Below are 11,936 nucleotides of genomic sequence, written 5' to 3'. Positions count from 1 at the left end.
TAGTTTTTGTTTAACTAAACTTTTGGTCAGCTAAATAGCTTCTATATTGGCTAAAATACAAAAAACTTATAAAATTATTTAACTGAAATCTATAATATTAATTGAAATTATCGCTATAATACCAACGATGTATAATACATACGCAAAGCCTGAAAAAATGCATCAATGTTTCGTAGGATCGCAGAAGAGTATACGCGATATTAGAAAATGAAGGAATCGAAATACCGAGGTATGCAGTCTTGGATAGAGATTCACCGGACCCTAAGCGTAAGTTTCACAAACAATTTTGATCCTAAAAATAGTATTTATTTGATCTGAAAACAGGTCAATTAAAAATTAAGATGTCCTTTAAAAATTTTAAGTAGCGTTTTACTTTTCGGAAGTACTTGAACATTTGAATGCCTCATAAATATATTAATTTTGCATTAGATCACGAACTAGTCGAATCGGAAGATCACGTAGAGGTGAATGGAGTAGTGTTCAACAAACCATTTGTAGAGAAGCCAGTATCGGCAGAAGATCATAACATTTACATTTACTATCCTACATCGGCTGGTGGAGGGAGTCAACGACTTTTCAGAAAAGTGCGTATACAAGAAAAATTACTCCATAATATGATTTAAGCATCATGTCACATGTGCCATATTTAATTTACAACAAATTGTGATTTCCAGATTGGAAGTAGAAGTAGTATATATTCTCCAGAATCCAGGGTTAGGAAAACTGGATCATTTATTTACGAAGATTTTATGCCGACAGATGGTAAGTGATAGTATAACACGATTTGGATTCTGATAGATATGTTTTCGATCCGATCATTCCATAAATATAGACCAGAGTTTCTACCAGCCATGATTATATTAAAGGAACAAGTTGACAAGTTCTAGCCTAGGAGCTCTTTAGTTGCTTCCTTTTTCATCCTCAGCTTCTTGAATATTCATACGACGCGACGCTATATCATAGTTTAGAGAAATACGCGCGACGCTTGAATGCTGGTTCCTCAATTTGCATGTGCTAGGTAGAAAGGGTTTATTTTACAGGGCCACCGACTTCTAAAATGTAGGAGGGTCTCAATTCGGTGCGAAACTAAGCTAGTTGTAGCGGTATGGGGTTTTGTATTCAAGAATAAAGAATTAAAATTTCACCCCTAGCATGTATTAGGTAGTTTACAAAATTTCAGGTACAGATGTAAAGGTTTACACTGTCGGGCCGGACTACGCGCACGCTGAGGCACGAAAGAGTCCAGCCTTGGACGGCAAAGTGGAAAGGGACTCCGAAGGGAAGGAGATTCGATACCCGGTTATATTGTCTAATCAAGAGAAATTGATATCAAGAAAAGTCTGTCTTGCTTTTAAACAGACTGTTTGCGGGTTTGATTTGTTGAGGTTAGTATTTAGAAGTAATTTTTAGAGGAAAATTGATGATTTTTATATTTCAAACAACACCTAGCTCACAAAATAAGCCTCAAGCCATCATGTTAATTGGACAATATACTTGATGATGCTTGGGGGGACATTATTGAATTTAAAATTCACATTTCAGAGCAAATGGCAAATCGTTTGTGTGCGACGTGAACGGATTTTCATTCGTCAAAAACTCCAACAAATACTATGACGACTGCGCCAAGATACTCGGGAATATGATATTAAGGGAGCTCGCGCCAACTTTGCATATACCCTGGTCGGTGCCTTTTCAGTTGGATGACCCGCCCATCGTGCCCACAACCTTCGGCAAAATGATGGAACTGAGGTGTGTGGTGGCGGTAATAAGGCATGGGGATAGGACGCCTAAGCAGAAGATGAAAGTAGAAGTTCGACATCCCAGGTAATTTTAATTGAAACTTTTACGGTTTTAATTTTTGTTCTAGCAAAGTTAAGACTGAAAATGATGCTCAGAGATCTGACATTAATTTATTGAACGGACGTCTCCTTAGGTATCGTCATGGAAAACAGTATTCAAAGATCTGTATCGGTATCCAACCTGTTTTAAGTCAAAATGCAAAGAACCTTCGGCTTCGGGAATCTTTTTGTCGGTTTATTTTTTATAAGTCGGTAGATGAAGCTTTTGTGATAGATTTGAGTTTTTAATAGATTTGTGGTTTGAAATCAATCAAAATCTTAGTTACTTAGTGGGAACCATCGGCCAAGGAAAAATAGACCAAGGGAATTGGCCAAGGAAAGTTGTATTTTGGTTAATAAATATTTTTCATTTAGAAAATTCAACATAAGTACTTTAAACTAACCGAAAAATGCCTCTGTTAAAGTACCTGCCCGTATCGCACAAATGAGATCGTGATAGTGTGATAATAAAGCGATAACATACTTTCGTCTTGAGTGCTTGATTGTAATCTCTATAATAATACCCTAACTGCACTGATATGAACTCTGAACACAATGGAAAATATAAAAGTAATGTTAATGAATTTCATAAAGTTATAATATGATGCTCTTGAGAAGTTGAGATACATATTATACATATTATGTTTTATAAATTGATACATAGTTTTAAGAAAAATATTGAAATAATTATAGGTTCAATAAAAGTTTTTTTAATGTTATAGAACATACGGATCATCCTACTTTTAGAGGGCATCCGTTTTGTTGCAGATATTTTGGCAGTCTTGACCTCAAATTAAAAATTCGACGTGCTAAATCTGTCGGCACTGCCGACATTGCCGAAACAATTAGTATCACATCTCAATCAATTCATCGTCGCTACGTATGCAAAATCCGCTATGTAATTTTTTAAAATTTTCGTTTTTGATGTCATTTTGTTCAGTTTTAAAAGTCGCGTGTGCACGCAGAAGCCCGTTCGTTATCGTGTGTTTTAGCAGACACGATAAAAACGGGTTTCTGAGTTTAACGGTTTCAAGAAAAAATATTTTTAACTATGTGATTTTGATCTAAAAGTATTTTCACCATGGCGACCTCGAAAACTAATGAATAACAATAAATCCCCAACCTCCTAGGATTTATATTTTCATGAAATAATTACAGGTTCTTTGAGATATTCGAGAAATACGAGGGTTTCAAGCGTGGCCACGTGAAGTTAAAGAAGCCCAAGCAGCTGCAAGAGATCCTGGACATAGCGCGCGCGTTGTTGGCGGACATACACACGCGCCACGCCGACCCGGAGATTGAGGAGAAGCAGGGGAAGCTCGAACAGCTCAAGAGCGTGCTGGAAATGTAAGTCGTTGTATTAGGTACTCGTACTCTAAGCCAATTTCTTTTTTACTACTGTACGAAGAATCGGAAACACTAGAAAGAATAATAAAATGTTTTCTTTTTGAATTGCTACATGGGCTTGCGCTTGACGACAATCATGCCTAATAAAAAGCAATGATGATGTCTAGGGTGGAGCGTGCTTGCCTAGAAAATGTATATTCACTTTTGTCTTGAAGGTATTTAGATTGTATATGGCAGGAAACACGGAAGCCGGAAAAACATTCCACAACTTAGCAGTTCGTATCAGAAACGTTGAGCAAAAATGTACGAGTGGACTGGATGTCGAGCACATAAGGATGCCAACGTTCACGCCTCACGGTTTCTCTGTAGTAGAATGGTGAAGAAGGAGTACATCCTTTTATCAAACTTAAAGTGAAGTTATTAATCTATATAGTTTGCTATTGATGTTCTTACAGAAAATGAATATTTTTTTATTACAAACTAGCTGACCCGGCGAACTTCGTACCGCCTAGTCGATTCTTAGATCAGCAACTATCAGCATTTTTATATATAGAGATTCTTAAGTTCAGTGAAAAAGCACATGCAAAGCAAAACATGTTTTAGGTACCTTTCTTAAAATATCCACTACCAAGATTACTATTTACAGTCATCTTGGTAGTGGATATTGAGAACAGCCATAAAGATGACTGCACATTGCAGGTACGGCCACTTCTCTGGCATCAACCGCAAGGTGCAGATGAAGTACCAGCCGCGCGGCCGACCGCGCGGCTCCAGCTCCGACGACGGTAACGCGCCCGCCACGCACGGTCCGCCCTCATCTTACCTACCCTACCGCCTATCACTAGCCTACGCCGCTGCTATGCACTATGACATCCTAAACTTGTCCAATTTCCGTTGAAGCCCGTACGTTACATTTGAACGTACAAACCGCAAAAAACATATTTTGTGTATACTTTTTATTTTTACGTTTACAGTCCACTGTAAATTATTATATATAAATTTTTAAAGTCATTTTTTTTAAATAGAGAATATTTTCAATTATTATTAATTATTACAATTATTATTTATAATTATAATTAGGCGTTTTGCCGCGTTTCCGCCGATCTGCGCTAACTCTTCAGTTTTAAAATTCTTTATATTTGTTTGTTGTATTTTCATGGATTCTAAGTAATATTCGGGTGTAACGAACTAAGCTATAGTCATATTGCATAGTAAATAATAGAATTTAGTTTAATTATAGTGCCTAATCAATTACATAATTTTTTGATACTCTATTTAAACAACGTACCTAATTTCAAGCGCTTGCTTTATAGCGAATCAATTAAGCGATCCTAGTGAACCATTGATACAAAAGAACTAGTATTATGGCGCCCACACATCAAGTGTATCGTCTAATTTGCATGATGAATTGAGAGTTGAGACTTGATCCAAAAGCAAACTGACATCCTCAGACGATCTTTGTCCTCGTGCAAATTGACAATTGGTAGCTTGCATTAATTTAGTAAGGCGCACTTTGACAAGCGTCTTAGTTATAATTTTTTATTATTATCAAAATGTTTAAAATTCCCACAGCCACCAACATTTGTTCATAAATGCTTCGTTTTTGCAATTTTTTAAGATTAAAACGAATTGCACGAAAATCTACTATACAATTCTATTTTTTTTATATTGGTGGGTTATACTTATTACTTTTTCCGACCAATTGCACAGACAGGAATTGTTTGACGATATTTTTGTTAGCGAGAGTGAAAATAAATTGTCGGTCAGTCAGTCACAGGTTTTTCTATCAATACAGAGCCCAAACCTCTGCCATATACTTAACTTAATTTACACTAAGTTTTTAAGTTACTTTTCGTTAGCAACTTAATGATAAACAAATGAAGCCTCGGCGAAACGCGTAAGCGTCGTGTTAAGACGTTCCGGAGATAGGCATTTTCGCTAGGCAAGTCGCGCTTTCAATGATCGTTCACGGTAAAAACATCTTCATATGTGCCGCGCATAATTACAGGCATAGTGCATCTCTTACGCGTTTCAGCAAAAAGCTACTTGTTTACCTTTTGGTCGCCGTCTTGACGACAGCGGGAGGCGGAACGACAATAGGCATTAATTAACTTATATTATGATGTCGTCTATATACAAAAGTGGGGACGAGTGACAGCGCGGCACCATAATAAATAAATGCGTATTGAATCTTCCTCCCGCCTACCGCTTTTGTCTAGGCCGCAGCCTTTAAGTCTGTTAAGAGAAGGTTATTCCTAACACGCTCCAAACAAACGTAGTTCTCGTTTGAATATTAAACAAACTCATTGAAATTTTATAAACACGTTCTAGAAACAAATATGCAAGTTTGTGGTTTACTAGATTTCTCTAAACATGTGTAGTTTTAAAGTTACAGCATCAAAGATTTACATACAAATCTTTGTATCCCGTGTAACTTTGAAACTTCACACTATGGACAGACAAACCATCGACAGGTATTTGTTTCTAGTTACTTGTTATCAAAATTTTATTGTATTTGATTGGTTAATATTCAAATGAGAGCCAACCTACGGTTGTATAAAGAGCACTGGAGAGCGCGCTAGGGAAACTTCCCTTAAGAAAAAATAGATTTTATGCAATATGAATAGGTTGCGACGGCGAGCCTTCTCTAGTGTTGATACTGAAGTGGGGCGGCGAGCTGACGCCCGCGGGCCGCATACAGGCCGAGGAGCTGGGCCGCATGTTCCGCTGCATGTACCCCGGGGGCCAGGGCCGCCATATACCAGGTCAGGCGATATTGTAATTACCTATAACAAAGAATGAATGATTTTTATTTTATCCAACACATAGGCACGGTTGCTTCAGCATATTTTAACAGACACGTTGGTGTTACAGAACAAAATGTCAAAGAAAACCATTTTAACGAATGTATGTGACGATAGCAAACGATTTGAAACAACAGATCCATATTAAACACAAGATTTTGGAATATTTTATAATTGTGTTAGGTATACACAATTTCCGATTTCCTTCAGTCCATTGTGGTAAAAAAGCTGTAAAAAAAGGAGAGTTTTGGAAGGCATTTTCTAATTCTCGTCTACCACACATATGAACAAGAAACCTAAAGCCGTAGTTTGAGAGCATTGCGTTCAACTCGGGTTGGTTGGCAGTTGACACCTATCTAAAATGTCATACTTTATTGCAAATATGTATTTTAAATACAGTCTTACTACCTATTACTAGTCATTTCCTTCCTAACTCACGGATATTTCAGTCAAATCTACCGTATTATGGTATATCAGTGTCAATTTTGCGCAGGTGAAGGTGGCACCCAAGGCTTAGGTCTACTGCGACTACACTCGACCTTCCGACACGATCTCAAGATATACGCCTCAGACGAGGGCCGGGTGCAAATGACAGCAGCAGCCTTCGCTAAAGGACTTCTGGCCTTGGAGGGTGAACTGACGCCCATACTGGTGCAAATGGTCAAATCCGCCAACACTAATGGGTTGCTGGACAACGATTGTGATTCTTCTAAAATGCAGAATATGTAAGTCATAGGAAGACATTGATTGTAAATTCTATTCAACATTATTAATAGAGAAATAATTTTTTTTTTCTGAATTTATTGACTAGGATATAATATGGTAGAATAGAGTATCTTCCAAATAGATCTCTGGTCAATTAAACCCTTTCACCAAAGGTTGCCTTTGCGCTCATCTGTGTAATTTCTGCTGTACTGTGTATTGATTTTCTGTATATTACGATATATTGTTGAAATCTTGGCAGAATTTTTCCTATTCCAATGGTTTTCTTAGTAGGTATGGAGTAGGTACATTAGACCCTAAATAGGCTCTTGTTTGTTGCACTAGATTATATAGCTCCTATTTCTTATATTATCTACTCGTATATATATTTTATTTAGCTAGTTTGCTCTGTGCTGCAAAATAAATTTGTTTTTTCATATTTATCATTAATCGAAGCCTCCATGTGGCATTTGCGAAATTTAATGACGTGCATTGACTTCAGGGCGAAGGCACGTCTTCACGAGGCGATGCAAGTTGACCGCGAGTTCAGCGCGGAGGACCGCGCACGCATCAATCCTTGCGCGTCGCTCAGCATAGCAGCAGCTCTGGACTTCGTGAAGAATCCCGCGCAGACGTGTGCGCACGTGCACGGGCTCATCAAGCACCTCGTGCGAATCGTGCTCGCGAAGAAGGACGACCCCAAGACTAAAGGTGAGAAGATTTTAGTTGCAGGCGATCAACAAAAAAGTGCATCTTGCAACATAATTATAATATTATCATATTCAAAATCCTTTGATCTTTTATCGTTTTGTATTTTATGTCTTTTTTCTTGTAACTTTATTTGTATTTAAATTTATTATTAATCATCTAGTTAGTGTAAGTGGCACTGCCGTTCTAATAAGATATAAAATAAATACAAATAAAATAAATAATAAATTATGACTCCAATTGCGTTCTACTAGATTGCGCCTTTATAATCTTAATTCTCAAAGTGTAACTACATACATAAAATATAAATGCGTACATGAGTGGGTATATGAATGAATGAATATTAATTTACTGACATTTTAGTTCTGTAGTTCTGTATTCATAGGTTCTAATAAAAAATAAACAGTTAAAAAATGAACCCCATAACAATATCAGCTAATTTTTTTCGAACATAAATATCTTATTTACAAAGACACTACACCGCATTTTTATTACTTCTCAAGGTTTCATGTGCAAAATGTTTCATATTCTTACAATGTAAATGTCATACCTAATTCAAAAATTCCAACTGCCCCAGATTTAAAAAAATCATAGAACTTTTTTCCAACAGATACAATTTTATACCACGGGGAGACATGGGAACTAATGGGACGACGCTGGGGAAAGATCGAGAAGGACTTTTGCACGAAGAACAAAACGTATGACATATCAAAGATCCCCGACATATACGACTGCATCAAGTACGATCTACAGCACAACCAACACACGCTGCAGTTCGACTTGGCCGAGGAGCTGTATATCTACGCCAAGTACTTGGCTGATATTGTGATACCACAGGTAAAAAGGGGTGTTTTAAATTATTTTTATAAACCTTAGCGAATTAAGGCCAGAAACTTCCGCTATAATTTGAAATACTTATTATGAACGCGCCATATCTGCGCTGACGAAACGATGAATAGAAATCGCGAGCGTTTTTCTGAAAGGTTGCCCTTAAACTTATCAAGTTTATTAAAATGTGCTTATGAAACTAATATATATTTATATATGTGCTTAAGAAACAAAAATATATTTATACATGGAAAATCATGTCTGACTCTCGAGTCACGAGTGTGACATTTGCGTGTACCCAGCAAGAAATATTGCACGTCGAATATTAGAAAGAGATTTCGGCTTCGTAGAGCATCATCTCTGTCACTCATACCTATGTGATAAATAAGGTGTATGCTGAAAAGCTTTTCGCTAATGTTACTGGCGCTAATCTATTAGGAAATGCTCAAAAACTTTTGAATTTTTACAGGAATACGGACTAACAATGCAAGAGAAACTAACGATAGGCCAAGGAATTTGTACTCCCTTGCTCAAAAAAATACGTGCAGACTTGCAGAGGAATATTGAAGAGTCAGAAGAGAATGTAAACAGGCTAAATCCAAGGTAAAGTAACTTAGTGAAATCGGATCAATTCATTTCAATAATACCCCTAGGGCCTATAGGTATTAAAAAAAATTACTTCTGTTTTCTTCCATGAGTATCCGCTTTAACAAAGTTTTTATACTTAACTGTTGGTTCAAAGACATCATTGACTGCGTTTGTTGTGGGTGCATTTTCAGAAGCGCGTTTTTAAACATCTCCTGCATATTGATCAAGTGATCTTGTGTGACTATGCGAAAATAATCTATGTATGTGAACTGTTGGTTGGTTTTGTACAGTTTTCTATGAATTGCGTCGTAGTGACAGTAATTATTTTTCTGACAAATTGCATATAAATCGGCCAGATGACTTTTGTGGCAGAATTCTTTGTATTTTACACGCATGCGTGGCGCTTTCAGGTGGGTTTTAATCTAATATTTTTAAATGGCTTTTATAGGTGCCAGTGCGTAACGATGGAGCGTTACGCACTTTAACATCAAACTATGATCAAATCTAAAACTATAATTTGAGAGAATCACTAACTTTATGCACTCTTATTGCTGTAATGCTCAAAAGTTTGTTGAAAATATAGTTGAGAAAAGTTTAGCATAAATGGTCAAGAGTTGTGATCAGATGCTGAATTGTACTAAAACTATCCACTATTTTTGTGTTAGTTGTGTCTGAACTTTAGACAGCTCCCTTGTAAAATCGACTAGTGCAATTGTGAACTAAGGCATTGAAATAGGAGTTTGAGTTTTGAGTTTGATTATCGGATATCCCTGTCAGGTACAGCCACGGCGTGTCGAGTCCGGGCCGGCACGTGCGCACCCGCCTCTACTTCACCAGCGAGAGCCACGTGCACTCCCTGCTCACTGTGCTGCGCTTCGGCGGACTGCTCGACGTATGTATTGTCTATCCTGTACTACCTTACCAGTACAAAAGGCTTACTCTGTAAAGCGTTTAAAAATAGATCTTGTTAACAGGCACGTACACCACTGAGGTCTGAAATAAAATAATAACGCTAAGTTTTTAAATTTGCCTTTTAGATTTTTTTGTGTTCTTTTCGAAAATAGATTTGAAAAAAACTGAATGACGAAACATTAAATTAGTAATTATTATAGTTAAAAAGTTGTCTTTTTTATGTAGATCTTGAACGACGAGCAGTGGCGGCGCGCGATGGAGTACGTGTCCATGGTGTCGGAGCTCAACTACATGTCGCAGATCGTCGTCATGCTCTACGAGGATCCCACTAAAGACCCCTGCTCTGAGGAAAGGTACCTAAGCTTTAGTCCTTAACTAACGATCCGCCTCGACTTAGCACGGGTAGCACTTAAGGGAAAGGGAAATACTCTGATAGGAACATTTTTTCCGACTTATTTCACAATTATCACTATACCGGTAACTTGTTTTGGCAAAATGTTCAGAAATTACGTCTATACCTTTCTTAGATAATCTCTCTTTCAATAAGTGGACCGTATGAAAAAGCGTGCAATAGTTTCCCCGAACAAACGCAAAGTCTTAAAAGTCTCAAAGCCCGAACAAAAACAAACTTAGTTATTAAAATTTATAATATGTAGTGATTAAAAAAAAAAACTTTTGCGTTTGAAAAATCGGCACAAATCGTGTATACCTTATTAGTTATCCAACTTTACACAGTTCTAAACATAAGCGAACAATAACCGTCTTACTTACAGTAAATAAAACAAGTTTAACTGATGCATAACGGTTTGACAGTTTTTGGGAATCTGTCAAGTTTAAAACACAGACGTTCGACGTTCATGTTTTGTGGTAAGGCCGTAAACATGTATTGAACTCGTCGTAGGTTCCACGTGGAGCTGCACTTCAGTCCTGGCGTCAATTGTTGCGTGCAGAAGAACTTACCGCCCGGGCCCGGCTTCCGACCACATAGCCGAAACCATTCCACTACCAACAACTCGGTAAGCACATCAACCACATTTATTTTTATATTTCACGCAATCCGTCCACCTTTTCTTTGGTCGTCCTCTTCTCTTTTTCCTTCCACATACACACTTAACATTCTTCTAGTGACATGGCGTTCTTCCCTCCGCATTATATGCCCATACCAGGCCAGCTTATTACCCCTCATCTTTTCTACCACTGGCGCTACTTTCAAACTACCCCTTATATATTCATTCCTTATCTTATCCATCCTTGTCACACCACACATCCATCTCAACATTCGCATTTCAGTAGCATCATTGTACTTGCCTTTCAGCCGTCCCTTTTACCGCCCAACATTCTGAACCATACCATCTTTTTCTTTTTAATATTAGTAAAAAAGAAACTCCAATAATAATTAGTCAATATATTGATCTGGAATTTGTTGAACACTTGACACAGTTGCTTACAGCAGAGTCCTTCTGATGAAGTGAAATGTATCGAGGAGGAAGGCGAAGACGACCAAATGGCCAGCCAGGAGACCTTGCAACCTGTAAGTTATACAGTTAATACTAACTTGAAATCAATCATCATTCATCATCATCATCATCATCAAAGCACTATGGCCTTGGGTGGGCCTTGGCTTGGTGAAGCAAACTTCTACATTAGAGGTGGTCAAATGCAGCTTAGAGTTGCAAGTTTGAGGTGTGTGCGTGGGTACCTCTAACTTTTCTGAGTTACATGCGTTTTAAATAATTAAATATCACTTGCATGGTGAAGATACATTGTGAGGAAACCTGCATACCTGAGAATTCTCCATAATGTTCTCAAATGTGTGTGAAAGTCCACCAATTTGCGCATGGCCAGCGTGGTAGACTATGGCCAAATCCCTCCTCTCTGAGAGGAGACCCGTGGTCTGTAGTGAGCCGGCGATGGGTTGATCATGATGATGATGATGAGATGCAGCTTCCTTCCAGTTCCGAACCACTGAACCCTTATGTCCTTCTCCACTCCGTCAATCCACTGACCTCTGGGTATTCCTCGGCTTTTACGGCTCTCTGGTTTGCTGTTCATGAATTTTTTCGCGGTTTTCATGTTGTGCCCATCACGTTCTTAAAATTTGAAGTGGTGTATTAAGTGTATGACCTGCGCAGTCCATGTTGCAACTTCAGATTGGACTACTTCACGATCACTGTAAAATATGTCCATATTCACTATCTGCACGTATTTT

The 11,936-nt window shown here is 37.8% G+C and overlaps 1 protein-coding gene across 7 annotated transcripts in view; it reads left to right on the top strand.

The window, feature by feature from the left end:
* The window catches only part of l(1)G0196 (inositol hexakisphosphate and diphosphoinositol-pentakisphosphate kinase), a 28,053-nt gene that overhangs the window by 4,800 nt on the left and 11,317 nt on the right, over positions 1 to 11,936 (top strand). For 4 of the 7 annotated variants that reach the window (XM_069509574.1, XM_069509576.1, XM_069509573.1 and 1 more), the window contains exons 4-19: positions 177 to 267; positions 430 to 584; positions 675 to 762; positions 1,181 to 1,385; positions 1,543 to 1,824; positions 2,997 to 3,185; positions 3,885 to 3,991; positions 5,813 to 5,950; positions 6,483 to 6,714; positions 7,194 to 7,402; positions 8,010 to 8,236; positions 8,697 to 8,830; positions 9,593 to 9,707; positions 9,953 to 10,080; positions 10,629 to 10,743; positions 11,178 to 11,258. In XM_069509574.1, the coding sequence (XP_069365675.1) occupies positions 177 to 267; positions 430 to 584; positions 675 to 762; positions 1,181 to 1,385; positions 1,543 to 1,824; positions 2,997 to 3,185; positions 3,885 to 3,991; positions 5,813 to 5,950; positions 6,483 to 6,714; positions 7,194 to 7,402; positions 8,010 to 8,236; positions 8,697 to 8,830; positions 9,593 to 9,707; positions 9,953 to 10,080; positions 10,629 to 10,743; positions 11,178 to 11,258 (2,496 nt within the window). The remainder of the gene's footprint in view (positions 1 to 176; positions 268 to 429; positions 585 to 674; positions 763 to 1,180; positions 1,386 to 1,542; positions 1,825 to 2,996; positions 3,186 to 3,884; positions 3,992 to 5,812; positions 5,951 to 6,482; positions 6,715 to 7,193; positions 7,403 to 8,009; positions 8,237 to 8,696; positions 8,831 to 9,592; positions 9,708 to 9,952; positions 10,081 to 10,628; positions 10,744 to 11,177; positions 11,259 to 11,936) is intronic. The other 3 variants (XM_069509578.1, XM_069509577.1, XM_069509575.1) reach the window with 3 other exon arrangements.

The sequence above is a fragment of the Maniola hyperantus genome, chromosome 3 (assembly GCF_902806685.2).
Source record: "Maniola hyperantus chromosome 3, iAphHyp1.2, whole genome shotgun sequence".
Lineage (NCBI taxonomy): Eukaryota > Metazoa > Arthropoda > Insecta > Lepidoptera > Nymphalidae > Maniola > Maniola hyperantus.
This window is presented reverse-complemented; position numbering and strand designations above follow the sequence as displayed.